Below are 24,994 nucleotides of genomic sequence, written 5' to 3'. Positions count from 1 at the left end.
CTGGACTGCTTGATCGACTGAACATACAGGACCCATAAAAAGGTAACCACTAAACTTTGCTTAACAAAATGGTCCTTCAGGTTCCTGCTTCACAGAGGAAACTGCCAGACATTCTACAGGACACTGAAAGAAGTGACCAAAAGACTCTAGCCCTGTGGGCTAAAGACAAATGCCCCAACTTTACAAAGGAACATTAGGTGACTGTCCAGGCTGCCAGCTGTCTCTGTCTACTCTTGCAAGACTCCCAAAAAATGCTTACATCCTTCTCCCGGTTCTCAGGTAATATTATATCCTTCTGAGGCCTTTGATATGGTTAAAGACTAAATAATTATAATTTCCTCAGTTATGATAAAAGATAAGTTAGATATAAAACTTTAAACTCACAAATATAAGATAAATATCTTCTTTAATATTGTAACTATAATTCTTACTTGATAGTTGTTTTATTATCTGTAATTTTACTATGTAAAAGTTAACCCTCCTTTTTTAGCAAAAAAGAAAAGGGGAAGTGCTATGGATATCACTCTGTATAAATAAAGTGCTGATTGGCCAGTAGCCAGGCAGGAAGGATAGGTTAGGCAGGACAAGGAAGAGGAGAAGGCTGGGAACAGGAAGGCTGGGAGGAGACACTGCCAGCCGCTGCCAAGAGAAGCAACATGTAAAGACACCAGTAAGCCACAAGCCATGTGGCAAAGTATAGACTAACAGAAATGGGTTAATTTAAGAGTAAGAGCTAGACAATCATAGGCCTGAGCTAATGGCCAATCAGCATTTTATTTATACAGAGTAATATCCACAGCACCTGCTCTCCAACTACAAAAACATGGCCCTTTGCAAGAGAGACATAGCAAGCATAGACTGTGATTCGGAGGACACAGCAAATGATTGGTGACTGGGGGACTGTGATGGAGAAGCCAGGCTCAGAGAAAGGCAAATTAGCCGCCTCCTTAGAGCTTTGCGCCAGGAAAAGATGTTCAGGAAGACTGTCATTGGATATAATTCACTGACGACAATAAGGCTAGAAAGAAACCGAAACACCAGGGAATAATGTAAAATCTGATCCCAGATTCCTAACAGAAACAAAATTAAATCCAAGTAGTTTAAAGATGAGAAGGGAAAAGAAAAGGAAAAGAATATGGAGTGGAAGAAGTGTGTGTGTGTGTGTGTGTGTGTGTGTGTGTGTGTGTGTGTGTGTGTGAGAGAGAGAGAGAGAGAGAGAGAGAGAGGGAGAAAGAGAGGGGGGGCCCGGGGATGAATAGTAAAAAGTTACTATGCTAAAATAATAGGAGTGTTATTATAACTTTAGATGTAGATGATTTTTTGAACAAGACAGGAAACCTAGAAGGCAGGAACAATAAAGGCTAAAAAGGTTACATTCGAGTATATACAAATTGAAAACCACCACATAATCAGTCACTAGCAAATGGAATACATTAGAATAAATATTTCCAATATGTGACAGCAACCAAACCAACTCCTGGTAATTATTAAAGATAAGAATACTATTACATTTTAATGAGCAAGAAGGCAACCAATTTCAAAAATAATAGGGCAATGGGGTGGATTAAAGTGGAAAAAGAATTACTTGTGGTCACTGACCGCATAAGATGTTCAAGCTTGTGAGCGGTCAAAGCAAAATAAAACATTCTTACCTGTCATGTGTTTCACAGATTTAAAGGAGTAATATTATTCTTCATGCAATATTTTGTTAAAGGATTTCTGTCCCCAAGGGGAAAAAATACAAAGCCTGATGTCATCTGTTCGCTGGGAGTGACACCCTAAACTCTGGGGCAGATATACTGGTTGCATGGCACAGGCTCTCAGAACAAAGCATGAGACCTGTTGCTTGCCTTTGGCTGCCTCACGTGCTTGAGGAAGAATCCAGTATGTGGGCGTTCCAGATGGTGACTCAAGAGAAGTTACTTGCAACAAAGTCTATTTCTAAAGTATCAGTGCGTGTTTTGTTTTCTGTTTTATATATTTCCATATTTTCTACTGAAACAATATGTTAAAGATCTTAAAACATTTAATTAAGATAAATGCATCAGACAAGCAAAAGAAACTTGAGGGGAAGCACTAACCAGGAAAATAGCATGCAACATCACCTTGGTTTTCTAGTCAATGTGTGAGTTTATTCAAATTAAGAAGACATGTGTGTGTTCACACACACACACACACACACACACACACACACACACACACACACACACACTCCTTCAGTCAGGATTTCCTTGTGACCTGCTGCTGGTTTTCACAGGAAAAACAAAGGAATAAATGGCTTCTAAAAACATCAGACAATACTAGGGAAAGAGGCATCAAACTCACAGGCGAGGACGTCAAAAAGCTCTACATGAATTAAATAAGCCTCGTGAGCTCTGTCCTTCCCATCTACATGAATTGAGAAAGTAAGCCACATGCTCTATCCTTCCTGTCCACATGAACTGAGTAAGCTGCTCCAAACACTGTCCTTCCCATATGGAAATCATTTCCACACCAGCCTGCCAGTTCTGTGCTAAAGCTCCAAGCATTCACTCCTTTCATGGCCTGACTGCAGAGAAAGCTTGAGGGAAGTGCTGTTCTGATATAATGCACTGGCTTGTTTCGTGAGTGAAGCCATTTGACCTAGGTGACAGTAATTCCTAATGAACACTCTCTGGCTTCATTCTGTGTTTGACCCTCCTCCAATGTGTTCTCTTCACTAATCAAAGGGCATGGACCCATTACAGAAACTGCCAAACAAACATCACCATATGATGAACTCAAGACCCAAACTTGGCCACTATCTAAATCAGACAAAGTATGTAGGCCAGCAAAGCACGTGCTCTTTAGGTTATAAAGGACAGCTTCTTTAACTACGCATATCCATTTGTAACACTTGTGACCTATGGCTATAGAAACTCATTTTTTATGATCAGCGTACGGTCATCAGTCTCCTCCATCACCAGTGACTCCTAATGTACAATGACTGCTTAAGACTTGCCTGGCACTGGTCTAAGAGCACTGTGTATATTAACTCATTTAATCTTCCACTACAAGTTTATCATGTTATAATACCAGCTTTATGGGCAAGAAAACATGGGCTCACAAGTTAAATAGCTTTCCCAGCATCCCACTGTATCTAAGTGGTAACTGTAGGCAGGCTCTGAACCTCTAGCATTTTACTGCCTCCCAGGATGTTTTCAGTTGATGGCAGATGCTATGTCTAACACAGTATAGTCGAAACACTGCCACTATCATTTCTTTCTCGTCTTACTTTTCTGTTTCTTTCAGATCTTTGTTTTTGTTCTGCCATTAACAGAGTATAGTATGAGTGGGAAAAATCCTCTATGGATTGAGTCATGAGTCTCAGGGCTGTTTCCCACTCCACATTCTGACAGTTCCGTGCTAAAGCTCCAAGAACATGGCTATAAGTGGGCATAACTTCCCCATCTGTTAATAAACCTTCCTCTCTGGTTAATCAAGTCCATATATCTGGAAATTTTGTAAGGGAGTCAACTTTTTTTTAATGGACAGGGAAACAAAAAGTTAAAGAAAACATTTAAAAAGCAACTTATACGATAATAATGTTATCCTAATATTTAATACCATCCTATAGGAGAATTGTATAGCTCCCTCTAAGGAAAACAAAACTAATGGAAAGAAGCATTTAAATAATTAAATTTTTGTGTAAATTATGGAACTTCAGCACAATTAAATGTGATGTAATGCTAAGCTGTGCTTTTAAAGGTTCCTAAAGCCAGGCGGAGGAAATGCATTAAACTCCACCTGAATTTTACTGAGTACATAAGCACCCCAGGTTATCTAATTTGATAACATCTGCCTGTCTCCCTTTTTCCTCTTCATCATCCCCACATACTGAGCTAATCAAATTTAAGTATCTTAAGTATAATAATTCCCTTTGCATTTAGAAATCTTTCCAGCTACCAACATACACAGATGCTATTAAACTATGAGGGTCAGAACGACAGAATCTCACAACTAGCACCCCAGCAACTCATGATGCAGATTCCCTTTGGGAATTCAACAAAGTAAGCAAAAGTGAGATGAAATTTGCCTAAGAAGAAAACAAATCAAGCAAGAAACAACTGTTCTGTCTCCCCATGGACCACTAAAACCAATTTCATCCAAAGGTACTTAGCCAACACACAGGAAAGGGAGTTGCAAAGTATCACTTGAATGCAAGCTATGAGTGAACTATAAAAATCAACTGAAAGAAAATCATGTAGACAACTCAACTCAGCATGTCAGGGCACCTACACCATGAAAAGCTCTATGAAGCTGGCTTGCTTGTTGCTTGGGGCTTTTGGGAGGACTTTGCTGCCTTGCCCCAGCATCAGTAGCTTTTAATGGTGAAACCATTAAGCAGTGGATCCTAGTGAGAGGTCTTAGATCATTAGGGAAAAGCCATCAGAGAGGACTGTGGGACATTGGGCTCTTCCCTCTTATTTCTCCTCACCTCCCAGCTCTGAGGTAAGGAGTTTATTTTAACATGATGGTTCTGCCTCATCACAGGCCCCATAGCAAAAGGAGCCAACCAACCAGAAAGTGAAGCTGAGGCAGGAGGATTACAAATTCAAGAGCCACATAGATTACAAAGTGAGTTCAAGAGCAGCCTGGGTGTGTCAGTTTCCTTCTCAAAATAAAGAATTTAAAAATGAGAAAGACAGAGCTGGGGACTGAATTCAGTGACAGAACCCTTGAAAGTCAGGACTCAGTCTTCAACCAAGAAAGAAAGCAAACGAGCTTATACTGAAGAAAGAGAGTCATTCCTTACTGAATCTAGCTGTGTGCTCGACATTAGCAGAGTCTTCCTGGTGAGTGTGTTTCTATTTTCTCTCCAAATACTAGACTGCTGTCAACAGAGTCAGTCTTTTTAGGGACTATTTTTAAGGTGAAAATACATTTTTATCTTTCATGAAAGAATGCTACACTACAACATGAAATTTTAGAATCACTTGATAACTACAAGTACCTTTAACATTTCATATGTCATTTAAATTTAATATGACTTTTTTAAAGTAACAAAACATCGCCTTTCTCCACAGAAATATATGGATAATTAAAAACTGCCTTGTGGTTTAGAGTGATGCTTATTGTAAATATTAAATCAAGAAGGGAGTTCAAGAGATACCCAAAACAATATAAGCTATTTCCATTGCCTTTGGTTGCTTCCCAGAACTTGGAGATAAAGCCCTGCTACTGAAGATACTACACACTTAATGGAGGAGGTGGGAGAACTTATCTGGAACTGACTTTGAAGCCTCCTTCCTGAGGAGTCGCTCTCATAGTATCTAAAGGTGCTATGCAAGCTAACAAGAGAGAAAAGCAATCACTAGTCCTGCCCGAATGGAAAGATTGCAAACAACAGCAGTGACCAGCATGTTAAATATCTCTAATGAAGCCATAGTGGTACTTATTTCTTGGGGGCAACCGAGAACCATGTAATTGGACTTAAGTTCTACTCAATAAGAGGGAATTCATATCTGGTAATGTAAACCCAGACAATTACCCATGACTTGTAAGGCCAGGAACCCTACAGGAAAACCTATTACTGCCCTTTTTCTAAACCAAAAGAATTTCTAACTGTATTCTAAATCTTACCCACAGATAAGTGTAGCTCTGAGCCCTCATCAAGGAAGCTTCCCTTTACAGTAGATGGAGACAATTACAGATAGCCGCCACTGGAGGAATGCAGAGAACAACTGACTGTAAGACCTCAACCCCAACTGATACATCTACAACACAGCTCCCATCTCCAAGGCAACATCACAGAAGAGGGGCAGAGAGATTTGAAGAATCAGAGTACCTGGATGTCTTCTATGAGATCATGTTTTCTAGATAGTGAAGCTATACCCATGAAATCTTAACAATATGGTTGCTTGAATAAGATCAGCATGATAACACCCATTGGCATGCCATTGTGGATGGGAGAAATCTCGGAAGGCATACCCCTGGAGGAAGAGCTACAGACAATTAATGTCTACTGAGAAAGGAAGACTCAGGCTTCTCCAGGGACAATCCCTTTGATAGGTTACCCAATCCCAAGTGGTTATTCCCAAAAATATACTAAATGGACTCCGCAGGTTGTATTTTGTATATACATATGTGTGTGTGTGTGTGTGTGTGTACATAGTGTATATATGTAGCAATAATTATTTAATAAGAGGTCATGAACTTGAGAGGGAGTCTGAGGGAACAGGAGGAGTTAGAGTGGCAAATGAGGTATTTCATTAGTAAAAAGTCAACATGCTATTAACACAGTCTTTAAAATAATATTTTGGATAAAGGCATAGATTTCTTCATAGTCAAGATGAAAAATCATGTTGCACTTCTGAGCATAAGCAATTGACAGCTCGGGAAATACAGATTACACAAATCATTAGAGCAGCACTTCTCAGCCTGTGGGTCATAACCCCCACAGAGATTGCATATCAGATATCCTACATATCAGATATTTACATTACAATTCATAACAGTAGCAAGATTACAGTTATAAAGTAGCAATGAAAATAATTTTATGGTTGAAGTCACCACAACATGAGGAACTGTATTAAAGGGTTGCAACATTAGGAAGCTTGAGAACCACTGCCTTGGAATGTTTTGAAAACACAGAATCCGGAGATACCTCCAACTAAATAGAAGTTCTGGATAGAGGAATTTTGTCTGATAATCTCACCACAAAACACCCACTTTACTCAACATCTTTTAAATCTAATGCTCCTTGATTAGATTGACCCTGACAGGCAATGTAGTTTGTATGGCTACTACATAACTCAACACTGTAAATTAGAAACATGTTATGGGCAAGAAAACTGTTAGTAAGAGCTATCCTGTAAGAACTCAGAGGTAGGACCACAGACTTTGAGAGGCCAGCAGGTGCTCATGCTATGCATTCTATCTCTGACAGCAAAGCTTGGAAACATTAAACAACACTGGCCTTTAAATTGAGACCTAGTCAAACAATTAAAGAAGTCATCTGTAAATCCACAATTTGTTACAGTTTTATTAAAAGGAACTGACTCACCCTATCTGGTCCACCTAAAGAAATACTAGCCAAAAATACTGCTAATGATTAAAGTCAAAGCCACTGTCTTAGGATTCTCAAGCTTGTTCCTTTCCCACACAAGAACTACAAGTCAGCAGTTAGAACCAGTTAGATCCAGTTACACAAAATGATACCTTAATGTTCAATTTTAGCTTTGCCATTATGGGACTTAAAAAAAAAAAAAAAGCACCATTTTGACTCTGTGACTCCTGGTGGAGAGCAAGACAATAAACATCATCTGTGGTGGTTTCTAAGCAGAATACTAGCATTGAGCCAATCAAGCCTTTGTGACTAGTTTCCAATTTCAGAACCTGAAAGAATTAAAGAACCAAACTAAATGACATCATTTAGAAGATGAGACAGTCTCTAGTATGTCTATTCAACAAGTCTAGGCTGTGAAAATAGAAGAAACTGGCCCAGGTTCTAAAAGAATTCAGGGCCATAATGCCCAGCTACACTAGATTACCTTGGACTGAGTCCCCCTGTGAGCAGACCATGTGTCAAAGACGCTGTGTGAGTGACTAAGAACACTTGAATACAATGAGAAATTAGGCTACTTATGATAATGGTAATTTGACTATGTTGGACAATGTTCTTATTCTTAAGAGATGCATACTAAAGCTTTCGGAGATAAAATTTTAAAATGCTTCATTGTGAATATAGAGTTTTGAAAAGGAGGACTGTCATAAAACAATTCCAAACAACTTAGACTAATTGTCCCAAGATGACAAATCCTACCTCAATATCAAGAATTTGGCTAACTAGACAAAATGATATTTGCCTTGAGAGACTCTCATCACAGATGCCTCCTGAAAAGTGCTAAGTAGAATAACTAAATTTAGTGTAAAATATTTACCCTTAAATGAGCTCATAGAATCCTAGGTAAACTTTTAGCCTTGTTAACCAATGTTAAAAAAGCATAATATTCCAGAATAATCACAAGCCTGGAAGGACATTGGTTGTTGTTTTTCATCCTGATGTCCTTATTATATACTTAATTCCATTCCCTATATGGGAATTACTTCCTTTGTGCATGAATAAACATCCTTTGTTCTAAAACATAACTAACAAAAAGAGAAGTGAACTTCTAAAGTTTAGATAATCTTTGGAAAAGTCAAATTTATATAGTAAGCTAACAATTAGTGCGTCATCCAGTGACTTATTAAAGACAATCACTGTAATAAATGATGACAGCCTTACCTAAGAGCAATGGAAAGGCTAAGAGTAAAAGTAGAAAATCCCTAGGTCCCGACACAGACAGATTAGATCTATAGAATATGTGCATGTACTCTTCAGAGAGCTTACAGACTAGTACAAACATAAAAAGGTAGCCTTTTCCACTGGTTTAAGGAAATATGCAATTTAAACATACAGCACCCTCTCTGGAGTACAGAAGTAACAGTATCAAAAATTAAGAAAGTAAAACAGATGTGGTACAGAGCAAACCTGAGACCCAGCTGCCTGCAGACGACTTCTGCATCGGCATCGTCCCATTGGTCGTCACAGATAGTCCCCCACTGGCCAGCGTGGTACAGCTCCACTCGACCTTCATGCCCACTATTCCCACCAGAAAGGCGAATGACTGGCAACAGCCGGCCTGTATGATACAAAATTAAAAGCAACTTCAAGCCACGTTTCTGTACTTCTCCATCACAATACACATATTTCATTTTCTCACATTCTCAGAAATAATATTGGTCAAGCCACACTGGTGACATAGACATACACACGCATCTCTAATAGACATTATGAGAATCTTGACCAATTAAAATACTCCACATTGAATTAGATTTATATAGGGATATCTTTGGAGAAAATAGTCCTAATTCAGTTTTTTATAACTTCAGAAAGCAGAAAGGACACATGAACAAACTTCCAATCACTTGAGACAGAGTCAATTTTCATCAGATTATGAGGGAGTCACTAATTTTTTATTTGGTGGATTGAACTTTCTCAAATGTAATTATTAACTATAGTTCTCATGTCTATAACATACTTGTGTTCAAAGTGAATTATCTTTACATTTGTAGAAATCAATGCAAATTCCCATCTAATTCATTGTAATTAATTAGTGGACATTATAGATTGGACCTCCAAAAAAACAATTATTGAGAATTCACTTGGGTGCAGCCCAGTACATACTCACTTTCTTTGTGTTAAGGACACCCACAAGTGGCCACATTCCCACAGTCTTGGTGCCTCGTAAATCTCTAAAGCCCTGTCACCACTCCTGGCCCATTCACTTGGCTGTAACCACATGTTCCCAGCCTCTATCCTTAAAAATAAAAATCCCAGGGCTGGAGAGATAGCTCAGAGGTTAAGAGCACTGAATGTTCTTCCAGAGGTCCTGAGTTCAATTCCCAGCACCCACATGGTGGCTCACAACCATCTGCAATGAGATCTGGCACCCTCTTCTGTATACATAATAAATAAATAAATCTTAAAAACAAAACCCAAACAAACAAACAAAAACAAAAATAAAAATTCCATGTTGGTTCCCACCTGTGTATCTTATGCTGGAAATCATGCCCCCCCCCCCAATCTTCACATGGCTGCCTCTTTCTCTCCATTAGGTTCTCAACTATCAACATCCCTTCCCCAGGAGGCCTGGCCTGACTACCTGAGCTGTATCAGTATCCTGGCATGTCAGGGGTGCAAACTGTAATCTTCCCTCTTGAGTGAGCCACCAACCAGCTCCCAGATCATGACGCGGAGACTTCTTATTAGTTATGAATGTTTGGCCTAGTTGAGTCTCATTTCTGGCTTGCTCTTTTATCTACCGTTTCTCTTTATCTACCTTTTTCCTCGGGTTTATTACCTTTCTTACTTCTGTCTATCTTACTTTCACAGCTTCTTGTGTCTGACTGGTTGGCGGCTGCCTGGCTTCTTGCCCCAGGTGTGTCCCCCTCTTTCTCCTCTTTCTCTTCTCTCTTCACTCATTTTTAGATTTCTCTTCCTATTTATCCTCTCTGCCTGCCAGCCCCGCTTATCCCTCTCCTGCCTAACTATTGGCAGGCTGTTCAGGTACCTTATGCAGGCAAGGTGAAACAGCAACACATCCTTGCATCATTAAACAAATGCAGCATAAACAAATGTAGCATACCTGTATACAATTAAAGTAATATTCTGCAGCATAAACAAATGTAACACATTTTTGCCCAGTTAAAGCAATACCCCATGATACTCAGGAGGTTGAAGCAGGATGATGGTCACAAGTTGAAGGCCAGTTTGTTCTAGATAGCAAATTCTAGACCAACCAATGCTACACAGAAAAACTCAGTCTCAAAGTAACAATAAAAATGAATAAATAAAACATAAAATGGCACTCTGAGGCATGACCTACTCCACTGATGAATTTTGCGACTCTTGGAGGTTTGTGTCTATTTAGAAATATCATTTATTGTTTGTGTGTCCATTGTCACTGCCCTCATGAAGATGAGGACAGAGACACTATCTCTTCCTCACCTGTGTATTCATGAGCCTAATAGACAGAGGCATGCAAGAGGTATTGTTTGGCTGACTGGTTTAGCAAATGACACCCAAAACCTAGAAAAGATATTTCAGACAAGGAGAGTACTTCACCAGGGCCATGTTTTCAGCTGTATTTATATATAAGATATCTACAGGATGCAAAATGATGCCTTAGGTGTCCCAGAGTGCCCAGGGAGAAAGTTTTTGAAAGCAAAAGGGATAGATGCTGGAAAGCCAGCTAAATTCAGGAAGATGAAGGTTTGGCCCAGACAAGAGAGAGTGGAGGGAAAGATAGCTCCACCTTGGTGCCTGGGGGCAAAGTCCATCAACAGGGTGTAATTCTTGGGTTTGACTACATTGAGCCTAGGGTCAATGGTTAGATGCACCTCTGAGCCATCTGTCTACTGTGAGGGTCACTGCCAGAAAGTCTAAAAACTTCAGACCAGCCCCAGCCTACTACTTAACATCCACAGATGCATCTTTCCAACAGAGCAACTAATCCTTTGTAGGTTTTGAACGTGCAAAGCCAGGTCTTCCTGTAGATACCTAAATTATGAGAGCATGGACAAGGTCTAGGTGAACAGAGAAGAGCTAAGTAAAATGTGCATGAAAACATCACAAGGAAATCTATTTCTTTGTATATTTAGCAAAAATAAATAACTAAAAATAAAAATGATAAAATTGAGTGGGGCAAACAGCGGAATTTATAGAAATAAAAAATAAGGGGGCTGGAGAGATGGCTCAGAGGTTAAGAGCACTGGCTGTTCTTCCTAGAGGTCCTGAGTTCAATTCCCAGCAACCACATGGTGGCTCACAGCCATCTACAATAAGAGATCTGGTGCCCTCTTCTGACCTGCAGGCTGAACACTCACTGTATACATAATAAATAAAGAAATCTTAAAATATGAAAAAATTATTAAAAAAAGAAAAGAGATAAAACATAGACAACAACAAGATGTAATGGGCATCAGGCTCAGAAAAGGGATCACTGATATCAGACCATACCTACACCATGCTGGCTCACAATTCATAGCAATCACTCTAAATTGGCCCTTAGGGTGTCTTGTAATGGGAGTCTCTTTACTTTTTAAAATCACCCTCTTCATTTTTCCCAGGACCTGTACTCAAACACTTCTATGAACTGGCAGTCAGCATTTCAGGTCTTAGGATATCTGTTTATGGTGTTATCATCAAAGAAAATGTAAAAAGAAATATGCTGTGTATTCAGATTGTGGTTACATATTAAAACATACTACAATCTCCCCCCGAGCCCATACACTATCTTACGTGTGCTTTTCCTTCTTATGTTCATATTCACAGATGTGCATTTGCCTACTTGAAACATACTGTCAATCAGCATTTACCTAGTACGTCAGTAGGAACGAGACTTTACTCAAAGCAACAACCAGCATGAGGGAATATGCTATCTACAGCCCAAAGAAAACTGCTAATATTACAACTACACCCCATTCTATGGTCTAAATGTGAAATATTTGTCATAGGATGATGTGTTTGGAAACTCGGTCCACTGTTACACTGCTATTTGGGAAGGTTATGGGAGCCTCACTGGAGGAAGTGGGTCACAGGAGGCAGGGCTTAAGGCTGTGTAGCCTCACCCTACTTCCTGTTTATGGTCCTATGCAATGCGACTAGGCAGCCTCTCACTCATACAGTTACACCTTCCCTGTTCTAGTGCCACATCTGCCATGCCATAGTGCACCATGTCCTTCTGAGACCATAAGCCAGAATAAACCCTTTCTCTGTGAAGTTTCATTTGTCAGGGTACTTATCATAGTAGGGAGAATATAGTAGTAGCTCAGACAATTAGACATTGAGAACGCATCTGTCCCAGCTGCAGTATTTCATATTTGGTATCAAGATCATCTTGAACCTTTCAGGATTCCCTGTTGCCAAAATAAGTGTTTAATGTACAGCATAATATACAGTGCACAATCTTTCTGTTACTAAGATATAAAAAGAGAAAATATGATAAAATTAGATATTATTTGAAAAGCAAATGGAATTCAGAGTTAGATGCATTCATAGTCAACAGTATTTAATTATATTGTTGAATATGATTCAGACTTATGTCTGTATTTAAATACTTAAGGAAATGATTTAACTAAGGCACGTTTATCATCTAGAACCATATTTAAAGCAGCGAAACTCGAATAAGTTTTTTGTTTTGTTTTATAATGGGAAAAGCCACACACGATAGCAGTTGGCACTTTCTGGGGTCATGCCCCACCCACCAGATGTCTATTTCACAAAACACTGTGTTTTTAAATCTCCTTGACAACGAACTTCATTCCAGTAAATGGGAATATGGCCCAGTCCAGATAACGAGGTTTGTCTTGTTACTCTGATTCCTCTGAAAATCCAATGGCAATATTAGTTTTATCAAATGTAAGAAAATAAATTTTATCAAAGCATTTGGATATTTATAAATGGAAGAAACTAATAAAGATGGATTTGGAAGAAAAAAAGAAAAGCAGACTTCACATATTTGAATACCTAAAAATCAAGGAAATTAAACATCAAATCAGAAACCTTTAAACTTTACAATTTTAAATTTTATTTTATGTGTACAGTGTTCTGCCTACATGTATGTATATGTGCCCTGTGTATGCCTAGTGACCTGTAGGTCAAAAGAAGGCATCAGATCCCCTGGAATTAGAGTTACAAATGGTTGTCCACTACTGAGTGTTAGGGACTGAAACCTGGTCCTTTGCAATAGCAACAAGTGCCCTTAACATCTGAGTCATCTCTCCAGCAGCCTCTACCCCCAGTCTTGAATATCTGCTTGTATAAGCTTTTGTCTCCTAAGATGTGACCAAGAAGAAAATGGGCAATTTGCAGACATAAAATAAGAGTCTAGATGTTTTTGTGCAAGAAGTCTGTCACCTGGCCAAGTGATATTTAAGTTGGGGTGTGGCCTTAACTAATTGTCACTCTTTGCTACAAGTGTCTCCAAGCTCTGACAACCAGTGTGAAAAAGGAGAAGCTTAGATACTGGAAGATTTCTTCCAACTCCAGTATCCTATGTTAGACATTTTAAACATGCACCAGCAAAAAATAAGAGCATGCACATGGGATCTACTTTTAGTTCATTAATATATACATTAAAAGGTGCAGATGGATTATAATTTGAAAAAATCCAACACTTAGCTGGTTAACATGATAATATCTATAATTGCTTTCATGCTATAGTATCCATCAATCCAACAATAAAGAGTTGGGAAATATTTAAAACATGAATGTGTCTTCCCAGGCAGGAAGCTAGGTTGCTCTGCTTTTATCAAGAAGATCTTGTGCTTTGAAAAGGGAAAGTGGGGCAGTAAAGGATGATGTGGACAGTCATATTGGCTTCTCTGGTTTGTATTTTCTGGGTGATGATTTATATTCTCTCTTTGATCAAAACAGGGTGTGGCCTCTGGTAGACTGTCTATGCCTCATATCTATGTGCACTTGGGCAGTACTAAAGGATTCAGTGTGGTGTATACACTCACTCACACACACACACACACACACACACACACACACACACACACACACACACAAGGTGGGGGAAATAAAGTTGGGAGGAAGACATATTGGGGAGAGTCTAAGAGGAGCTGAAAGGAGAGAGTGAAGGGGTGGATATGATCAAAGTACAATGTATATATTATGAATTTCTCAAAGAATTTGAGATGACTTACTGTTTAAGAGTGCCTACTACTCTTGCAGAAGACCTGAGTTCAGTTCTCAGCCCTCATACAGAGGCTGACAAACATCCTTAACTCCAGTTCCAGATCCAACACCCTCTTCTGGCCTCCACATACACCAGACACCCATGTGGTGCACATTTATACATACATGCAGGCAAAACTCTCATACATACAAAAGAAAAATAAATAAATCTTAAGAGAAAAAAGTGGAGAGTAATAAAGAAAGATACCCAAAGTTGACCGCTCTGGCTTCCAGATGTGCAGACAGGCAAATGCACTACATGCACACACATACATCACAGAGAGCAAGAGAGAAGGGGAGAAAAAGAGAGAGGTTTTATATATATAGAATGACCTTTACTTTGTAAGTTAAGAAATTAAGAAGAAAAAGCAAGCCCTATTTAAAAATTCTGAGATAATTTGCATATTGAATTGTTATCATGTATGGTTTTATGATAATTTTCAAAAATAGTATGCTTACATTATCTATTAATTTCATTTGTACTCACTTAACCACCCACCACTATTATTGTCCAAATAGTCATTCTCAAAGGATGTAAGTGTTTAAGAAAAATATATTGTATTTCACAACGAAATCACCAGCAAACAAAAGGCAGCAATAATGGAAGCAAAGTCTACACTGTCAAATCGAGATCATTCAGGAGGCCACATGGATGTGGCCACACAGCTAACAGGCCATATGACATTCATCATACAGTCTCAACTTTTAAAGTTAGGCTAAGCAAGAGGAGTCCTTATCTAACTTACTGAAACATTTGATGCACAGTACGTTTTAAAAGAAACATGTCTGGGTCAGTGGATGGCTCAGCAGGTAATGTGCCTGCCACTAAACTGCCAAAGTATTGCAAATTGTCCTCTGAGCTCCATGCACACCTGAGGTGTGGGCATACCCACCAGATACACACTCTAAATAAATAAGTAAGTAAGTAAAAAAATTAAAGAAATATGGTTTGAATAATTTGAGATTATTTTAAATCATAAATCTTCTACAGGTAGATATAATATCATGCATACCACAAATACCACCAGTTTATTTCTTTTATTTATAGTTTCCAACAGTTTGTTTCAATCAAATAATCTGTTTATTCATCTCAAATGTTATTTTAAATTGCATTTACATTGATACATCATCTGTATTAATTCCCACTACCATCAAATTACTCATGTCTAGAGAGCTAAAATGTTCTAGTAACAAAAACAAACTATAGCTATATTTAAACTGGAAGTAAATAATGGTGAGATTTAATGCCTAGCTGGAGAAATAGTCTTCCCCAGGGAAAAGCACACCAGTTGCTTATTCAGTACCAAGTGATCAGCACTGACAATGTACATGCAAGGAGCATACAGACTGAGCAGGTAGTATCTATTAATTTAGGAATACTTATGTTTATACATATATGTATGTAACAACAATTAATGAAGAAAGAGGCCACTTATTTGAAAGAGTAAGGAAAGGTATATGAGAGGGTCTGGGGGGAGGAAAGGGAAAGGAGAAATGATCTAATTATATTATAGTCTGAAAAAATAGAAGAAATAATTTTTTAAAATAGTGCCTAACAATGTTTTCAACAAAAAATGATGTAATTACATCACCTAAATAACAGGGGCATTTAGAGATGGGAAGAAGAAAACCCAAGGACCATTCAAAAACAGTGAGAATGGTTTCCAAGGCAACATTCTTCCACACCATAATTTCTCAGGCTTGTAAACACACGGTGAGATCCTGGGGTCACTTAACTTTATCTGTGACATGACAAAAGATGAGGAGTGCTCATCCAATTTGCTTTTAACAAATTCACACACCCTCCCAATTCTGAGAAGTCAATTTGCATGTCACCCACAAATGAGCTATCTGTCAGATTTGATCTTCCTCCGTTTATTATCCTAGGATGCTGGAAATGGTGGAGATCTTAAAAACTATAACTAACTTCCTTAATTTGTGGATGACAGAAAGCTGTATCCAACACCACTGAGAAGTTGGTGTGTTGTTATCAATTATCCCCTGGACTACTGACTGGCACTGTCCCCTTGCCTCCAAACCCAAGCAAAGACCCTATAAGAATTTACAATGTTGGGTAGTCCTACATGCATTACAGCATGTTAGCGATCATCATTCTACTAGAATGATAATATCACAATGAATTTACCAAATGTTACAAGGGAATAAACTAATCAGGCAAATGTATAGATAGCCTCAGACTGTCAGTCCATACAAAAAAGTGAACAATGGCTTTGTCAGGATCCTACACATGAGACAGACGCTCCGGCAGGGGTGGCTTTGTCCTAATGGCCATACAGATTTGCAGTAGGGCTATGGATACAATGTGTGTTATGTGTAGACACACACTTGTGGTAGTATGAAAGAAAATAGCCCCCAAAGGGAGTGGAATTATTAGGAGGTGTGGCCTTGTTGAAGGAAGTGTGTCACTGTGGGGGCAGGCTTTGAGATCTCTTTTCTCAAGCTTCACTCAGTGTGACAGTCAGTGGACTTTCTGTTGCCTGAAAGATATAGGACTCTCAGCTTCAGCACCACACCTGCCTGCATGCTGCCAGGTTCCCCGTCATGATGATAATGAACTGAACCTCTGATACTGTAAGCAAGCCACCACAATTAAATGTTTTTGGGTTTTTTAATGAATTGCTGTGGTCATGGTGTCTCTTCACAGCACTAAAAACCCACACTAGGACACATTTATACAAATGTATAGGTACACAATATACATGGGAAAGGGAAATAACCTTAGCTCAATAAAAGAAAGGTTTAAAAAGCAGACCGATCATAAAGGTCAAAGCCAGGTAGACTAAATGTTCTTGCTATGCATATCAACAGGATCATTTCTCACATAAACTGTAAACTCAGTTCTTTGCTTGGCAAGTACTTTCCAATTGCCACAATCCTGTGTTATCAATAACGATCTACCCCCTTCCCTCACACATAAACAACCTTCACAGTGGCAGCTAACTTCTCTGGATCATATTCTAATAGATCTAAGCCTACACTGCCTTCTCACAAGGGCAAATTTGCAATAATTATCTTCTAAATGCTTCCATTTTGAGATTTCACTATACTATCATTTGAAATTTTCTATTCCAAGCAAAGGTCTGAGGGAGACTATGTCAATCATTATAAATGTATACACCAAAGCACTCATGGATGTATAAAACCGTGAAGGCTGTCCATGGCCGCTTGTCAGGAAGAACACCAAAAACCATCGGATGGATGCTTTTAAAAAATTCCAGTGCCAATACACAATAATACTTAGCACTCTATTTTCTTAATTTTTTGGCAAAAATATTTAACTTACTGTCATTTTAGTTTTTCTTTTCATGTAGAAAGAAAAGAAAGTACAGAAGATTCCTGAGTTCATGTTACAGAAATTGGCCTCATGGCTAGCTTTGTTAAAAGTAGAGTTCCACATGTTCTTCCTCATGTGCAGAATCTAGGCAACAACATGTGTATGTATGTAAACAAAGGCACACACGGGCATAGCATAAAGTGTAGAAAGAGACAGGAAAGTCTGAATGTTGGGGATGACCAAGGTCTGAGTGCAGGCAATGAGCATGAGCTGTGCAAAACAGTGGTCAGCTAATTGCTTCTCTGCTTCTTACTCTGTCATAGTGGTGGATAAGTGCATAAAAGCATATTCCATAGTGAAAGGGTAAAATTCAGTGTGATTGCCACTGCATCAGATTGCCCGTTTGAACTGTACAGAAGTTCACTAAGGTGTATAGACATTTCATTTGCATGGTTTTTAGTAATAACGTTTATAAAATTTAAAATAAAAATATTAAAACTAAAAAAAAAAAAAACTCCCGACACGTGGCATGGAAGAAGAGGTATCTTTAACCATTGTATCACTCTCAATCAATTCAACAAAGAGAACAGCTGATATTATGAAAATTCCCCTCATGAGTTTCAGTTTTTTATGCTTAAGGCTGTTTTTGAACTGTCTCTCCCCAAAAGATGTTGAAGTGCTAATTCATTTCCGTACCTATGAACGTGGTCTTATTTGTAAAGAGGTTAAGATGAGGTCATTAAAATGGGCCCCTGAGGGACTGTGCTGTTGCATGTTGGGGAAATTCAGACAGAAAAGGCACACACAGGGCCTCTGGCGCCTGAATCTTGGGGTGTTTCTCTCATGGCGGGGAGCGGAGGTTGGAGAAGCTTGCAAACAACCTGCAAGAAATCCTTCTCTTGTTGCCATTAAAGGCCACTTGGCCTCACCAAACACCTTGATCCTTGTCGTTCTGTTTCAAGCCATTGGGGTTTGCTAGCACAGTATGGCAGCGCCCCAGCGTTAACCCTTCTTTGGATGGCTAGACTCTCTTCCAGAGAGAATGGTTGCGACCATTTGCTTGTGGGTAAACGGTTTAATGACATAAAATTTGTGAAATGTTCTGGTAGGCTATATTAATCATGGGTTGGCCATGGTTAAATTGCCATCTTTCATAAGATGTCACAGGACATGTCTTAAACTAACTAAGGAACAGTTTATGGGATTTATAAATTTCCAGTAAGCATAGCATCAATGAGTAAGATTGGGTTTTCAGAGGATGTTTTCTCACTTTGAACTAGACCAACTCATATTTTTACCGGTACTAAAGGTAGCTACATGAATAATAAATGAACAGTTACTATGAATTATAGATGAGAACTAATGGAGGCAGATAGAGTCAATTGCATGTTAGTTCAGAGAAATGCCCTGATTTCATTTTTACCTGCGATGTTATGATTCAAATCTATTGTTCCACAATGTTAAAACAGACTCAAGTTACAGGTGAGAATGATAATAGATGAGACCAGCACACTTCAGTTTCTTTCAGATAGGTTGAAAAGAAATTATCAAAGTTAAATTAACATCCTCTACTGCATTTGAAAAGTCAACAAACGTTCTCCCAGTTCAGCTGTCTTCAGATAATGCTATTTTCATCATTTGTATATACCCATGCAGTATATTTAATGCAATGCAATACATATATTAACATCCACAAAATGTAATGGAGGTTTTTTTCATTCTTTTGGGTAGTTTATATGCTGGCATTTCTGTTTTAAGGATAGTTTGGTCAAGGATGTGGATAGTAGTTTGTTATTGTCAGCGGGTACTCATCTAATTCCACTAGAACAATAGAAGTACTAACATTAATTGCTTAATGTGCCTGTGAAGTTCAATAACAGATGAAAAAAGATTGGCATGGTGGCGTGACTTTTTTTGTTCTTCACCAAACTCTGTTTTGAAATTCTATTATGATTCCTGCATATTATAAACTAATTCCTAGTGGTTCTGAAAGCTCTAGGGTAGAACTTATTTTTTGCTGACTCTTCTCTCTCTTAAAACAAATGTGCATCGTGGTAACTAATTAGCCTAATCAGCTTAGCTTTCCATTTGTTTTATTTGGGAAAGAGTGGGATTTACCAAACAAAGCTGACCAAAATATTTGGTTCCCATCCTTTATTTCTTCCTTGACTAATGAAGATGAATGATATTTACACTTTGGTTCAAGGAGAAAGCATAGGATACCAGATTAAAAGGCATATAGGAGGAGGGGGGAGTTTCTACCACATATATATATATATTGAGATAGCATATCATTGTTTAGCCCTAGCTACCCTTGGAACTCATTCTGCAGCCTATGCTGGCCTTGAACTCAAAGGTCATGCTCCTCCTTCAGACTCCTGAGTACTGCCATTGTAGGCATGAGCCACTGTGTCTGCTCAGCTAACTTTTTAATTGATATTCACTTCAAACAGCATATGGCCTTCCAAAAGGAATGTCTATAAACAGCAATATTTAGCCTGTGTGTCCAGCATGTCTATTTGAACTAAGAGATTTGGAGTGGCTAAGTACTTAGGATCAGATTAGCATGAGATGATAAGAGGTTAGATCTGGAGATCATTCTTTATGACTTGGAACTTTTAAATGTTCCTCAAAAGCCAAGTTCTAAGGTTTGGCTACCAGCCTATGAGTATGTTGAGAGATGGGTGATGTGTGGTCAGGGAAAGATAGGTAATTGTGGGGTAAACATGTGAAAGGGAATTGGGACCACAGCTCCTAATTCTTCCTCTCTGTTTCCTGGCTGGCAGGCCATGAGCAGCTGAGCTCCATCAGCACCCCACCCTGACACTATGCCTCAGAAGAGCCCTCAGAACAATGGAGCCAAATGGACCACAGGCTAAAAGTTCCGGAAACAGAAGCCTAGGAAAACCTTCCCCCCTTTCACATTGATCAACTCGGATGTCTTGTCACAGTGATGAGAAGCTGACAGAGTCCTCTGAACCTTTATCACTTTGTCTACCTGTGTTACTCATGAGCCATCTTCTGCCTGAGACTAATTCACTGCTGGTTAAAAAGGAGAATTCTCAGAACGGAGTTGAGCAAGTTGCTCCTTCTGCCCACGACAGCTTGAGACTGTGAAAATGATTGCCACTCTGAGTCAGGAAGCACTCACTGTCTCATTGCAAAGGGCTGTTGGAGGGAAGCGGTCAGTTGCCTGTGGAAATATGAGAGTGGCCTCCTGCTCCCACTCAGTGAAGATGGATGTTCCGGTAAACTATGCTGTTATCACCACACAGGCAAAACAAATACCAAAGATGTTGTTCTGTAAGACCACACAGGAAACCAGTGTTGGCATGTCTTATGCCTGCTCTGAGGCTACGATCTAGCAAGGTAAAGTCACAGGATGGCTGACACCATTGACCTTCACTACACATTCTAGCAAGACCCTGATGCTTTCCCATAGGTTTTCTCGGGGTTTGGAAGAGTCACCTAAACAGCATCTCATCACTTCACCTTAGAAGGGAAACATGCAATTTGTGATCTGGACATGGGAATTAGGACTCTGAGGCTAGAGCCCAAGCATTTTAACAAATGGCTAGGTGAATTTTTAGATGTTTTTTTCACATTTATTCTTTGGGGGAGGTAGAGTTGTTTGAATAACAATGTGCCCCATAGGCTCATATATTTGAATGTTTAGTCACCAAGGTGTGGCACTATTTGAAAGAATCAGAAAGAATAAGAAGCGTGACATTGTTGTGTGCCACTGGCCTTGAGGTTTCGAAAGCTCATGCCAAACCCAGAATCAATCTCTCTCTTCCTCTCTCTCTCTCTCTCTCTCTCTCTCTCTCTCTCTCTCTCTCTCTCTCATTTGCCTACAGATCAAGATGTAGAACTCTCAGCTACTTCTCCAGCAGCATGTCTGCATGCCTCCATTCTCCCCACCAGGATGATAATGGGCTAACCTCTGAAACTGTGAGCAAGCCCACAATTCAAGGCTCTCTTTTATAAGAATTGCTTAGGTTGTGGTGTTCCTTCACAGCATCAGAACAGTGACTAAGAGAGGAGCATATGGTATACATGGGGAAGCTGAATGACAACTTGAAGGAGTCACTTTTCTCCTAACATCATGTGAGTCCCAGGGATCAAACTTGGGTCACCAGACTCAGTGGCAAAAGCTTTACCTGCTGAATCATTGTACCAATCCTCTCCAGGTAAAGTTTAAGGTTCCCTGTGAGAACTAACTCCTAAACTGACTCAGGTATCCCAATCCCCAGAAAGATCTTTTATTACTAATAGGTAAGTTTCTTGGAGCCAGGGCTAAAGCATTACATTTCCTGCTCTGACACATGAGCTAATGGATTGTTCACATTCCGCTCACCTGAAATGTCTACCCTGTTCCTTCTGCATCATGCAGGAGGGTCCTACTTCCTCACTCTCTGTACGGGACTTGAAACTCTACTCTGACCCCAGTTTAAGCTTTAAAAGAGGGATCACATTTCTATATATTAGTCTTTTCTTTTGCTCCAGTTTTCTGTAAAGGAAAAAAATACCTTTAAAGCATAAGATCCTGGAAATAATGTGCATTGTATTTATACTAAACATAATTCCCCTTCCTTCTTTCTGCCCTTAGACTAGCCTATGAGCTAACAAGTGAGTGTTGCAACACAGCACAGAGATTTCTACATTGCATACCGATAAAGAAATGGAGCAAAATGGGCTGTGAAATGAAAATGCACACATCTATGTGCACATCCTATCATATTTTTTTCTGCTTTCCTGGCAATCTTCCTTTCGGATTTTCCAACAGGAAAATGTAGGGGCTCCTTTATAAAGATGACTATGAAAAATAAATAAAACAAACATCGAATTCTTAGTCCAGCATCCAGCACAGAATGGGTGTTCCATAAGTCCTAACTGTAGTAGATAGACAAGGTCATTCTGAGTACATGCCCAGAGCTTGAAAAATTCTTTTAATTAATTTGCTTAAAAACTGATTTTCTGGGGCTGGAGAGATGCCTCAGCAGCTAAGAGTGCTGACTATGTAATCATGATGGCTACAACTTGGATCCCAGCTCCCACATAACAAACAAGTGGGACATCCTGTCCATGTCTTTAACAGCTCTGGGGAGGGCAGAGTCAAGAGGAGATCTCAGGGAGAGTCAAAGGAAGAGGTAGAGAGTGGTAGAAGAGACCATCCAGTTCCCTTCTGGGCTTGAAATGAAGGTCACATGAGGTATGGAGGACACACAAGTGTATGAACACTCACACACACACACACACACACAAACACACACCCCACACATGTGCATAATTAGAGACAAGGCATATATACATACATACAAATAAACAAAGAAATATTTTTTTAACACCCTGTTTTTCTTTACATGAAGAAACCCAAATCTCTAACAGTTAGGAGTCTTTCTTACCCAACATTGCTGTGTCAAAACACCAATGTTTTCTAAAGAACAATTCAACATTCTTTCATTACTATATAGTATTCTTGTCCAAACCCCCAACTGAAATGTGTGGGAATAAGAACACTATGAGATTCAGAGTGTGCCAGAGGTCTCAGAAGCGTGGAGTGTAGCTAGCCAGACTTGCAGGAGTGAGTGACAGAGCCCAAGACTTTGGCTATCAGGGTTGGGGCCAGTAAGATTAATTCGGTATTACATAGCCAATCTCTTTCTTGTGTCTGCCGCTCACCATGGGTGGCTTCTTCTGTTTCTCTTATGTTTTGTTACCTAAACATGACCACATTTGAGAGTTTTGGCTGCTAAACACTACCTCTGTACCTAAAGGAATTGAAAAAAAATTTTAATTTCTCTCCAAAGAGAGGGTGGTAGGGAATTCAAAGACAAACTATTCTCTTCACTAAGACTATAAAACTGAAAGTTACTTGTGCATTTGAAAGGAGAAATAGATCACCACAATATTTTAACTTGGAATTCCTTTTTACTATGTTTTGAAGGGAAAACAGTCTGTAGTTTCTTACCTATTAATTTCCTAGTAATTCTCTATCATGTCTAGTTATAAAGCTAAGTAAAATAATAAAAAACTGCCAATGCTGTTGCTAGACACAAGACTTTATTAAAACGGTCTGAGAGTAAATGAGGTAACAGCAGAGCTCTTTGCTTGACATCATCTTGATTTTTTTACAGCCACATTGGCATTCTGTCCATGAATCATGAGTACAGCGATGACTTCATTCTCCAGGATGAAGCATAATTGATCTTAACCTTAGCATCACTTTCCTTTAACTTGAAGCACCAACTCAATTGAAGGCGGAGATAAATAAACTGTGAACAGGGAATGGCATTGGGGAAGGTTACCTCCAAAGGCCGGAAGCACTCACTTCAGGAAATCTCTGAAACTCCTATCACAGAGTGCCATCGCACACAGCCAAAGTTTTGTTCTACTAGGAGAGAGTCGATTTTTTTCCCCTTTCTCAGTTGTTGCACAAGAAAAGTTAAAACCTCAATATTAATTACAAGAAAATTAATTTCAGATTAAAGTATTGTGTGAAGGTAGATTATTATTTGCATTCAAGTTATGAATGTGATACTTTGGCTACACTAGGAACCTTCTTTGCTGAAGTTGACTCTTAATTTCGATTTTCCATAAGTGAGACGCACAGCTGAAGGAGCGGTTTTGCTGAAGATTTCATTCGATTCTAGCTGCCTCCTTAGCTACTAAGGCAGTTCCTGTTCTGTCCCTTTCTTTCCTTTGTTCTTCATTCCCTGGTGGTATTTACCATACCGAGCCCCAGAACATAACTGTCTTTGTATTTGGGCCTGAGAATTTTGTCATGCTTTAAAGTCAACAATGGCAGCCAGGCAAACATTTCACCATGGCTTTCCAAATCCGGGTCTATAGAGGTAAGAAAGTTTGCTGGGATGCATCTTACATTTAATACTTCCCTTTTGCAAACTAGTGGCCAGCAAATGTATGTATTTCTTTACTTTTTTTTTTTTTTTTTTTTTTTTTTTTTTTTTTTTTTTTTTTTTTTTTTTTTTTTTGTATACAGAGTGCCTTATCAAGACCAGCTGGTACAGACAACAGACACCCACGACCATGCATAATTCTGCCAATGCATGTTTATTGTGGATAGATGAACACACACACACACACACACACACACACACACACACACACACACACACACAGTGGCCGGACAGACCTTTTCTGGGGGTTAGAGCTGAGCAACCTTCACAGCTAGTATCCCCATGACAATCCTCACACGATGCACGCTTTGCTGACCGACACACTGTACAAATGGATGCACTGTACTAGTTATGTGGCTACCCAGCCAACCACCACACCACAATGCAAACCGGCAGCCCCTTTCCCCTGTCTCCAGGTACACAGATACTGTCCCCGAGCCAGGCTGCCTCCGTGCCAGTCCCCAGATGCCTCCTCTGCCGGGGAGACCACTCACCTTGACTACAATCGCAGTAGCCCCAGTCCACTTTGCCTTG

At 39.3% G+C, this 24,994-nt stretch overlaps 1 protein-coding gene across 2 annotated transcripts in view; it reads right to left on the bottom strand.

The window, feature by feature from the left end:
* Positions 1–24,994, bottom strand: part of Prss12 (serine protease 12) — a 66,766-nt gene that overhangs the window by 41,017 nt on the left and 755 nt on the right. For both annotated transcript variants that reach the window (XM_036190896.1, XM_036190897.1), the window contains exons 1-2: positions 24,955–24,994; positions 8,492–8,642 (exon numbers count right to left, since the gene is read on the bottom strand). The exon at positions 24,955–24,994 is cut by the window's right edge and continues 755 nt beyond it. In XM_036190896.1, coding sequence (XP_036046789.1) covers positions 8,492–8,642; positions 24,955–24,994 — 191 coding nt within the window. The remainder of the gene's footprint in view (positions 1–8,491; positions 8,643–24,954) is intronic.

This window comes from Onychomys torridus, chromosome 6 (assembly GCF_903995425.1).
Source record: "Onychomys torridus chromosome 6, mOncTor1.1, whole genome shotgun sequence".
Lineage (NCBI taxonomy): Eukaryota > Metazoa > Chordata > Mammalia > Rodentia > Cricetidae > Onychomys > Onychomys torridus.
Note: the sequence above shows the minus strand (reverse complement) of the source record. Positions and strands in the feature narration are given on the sequence as shown.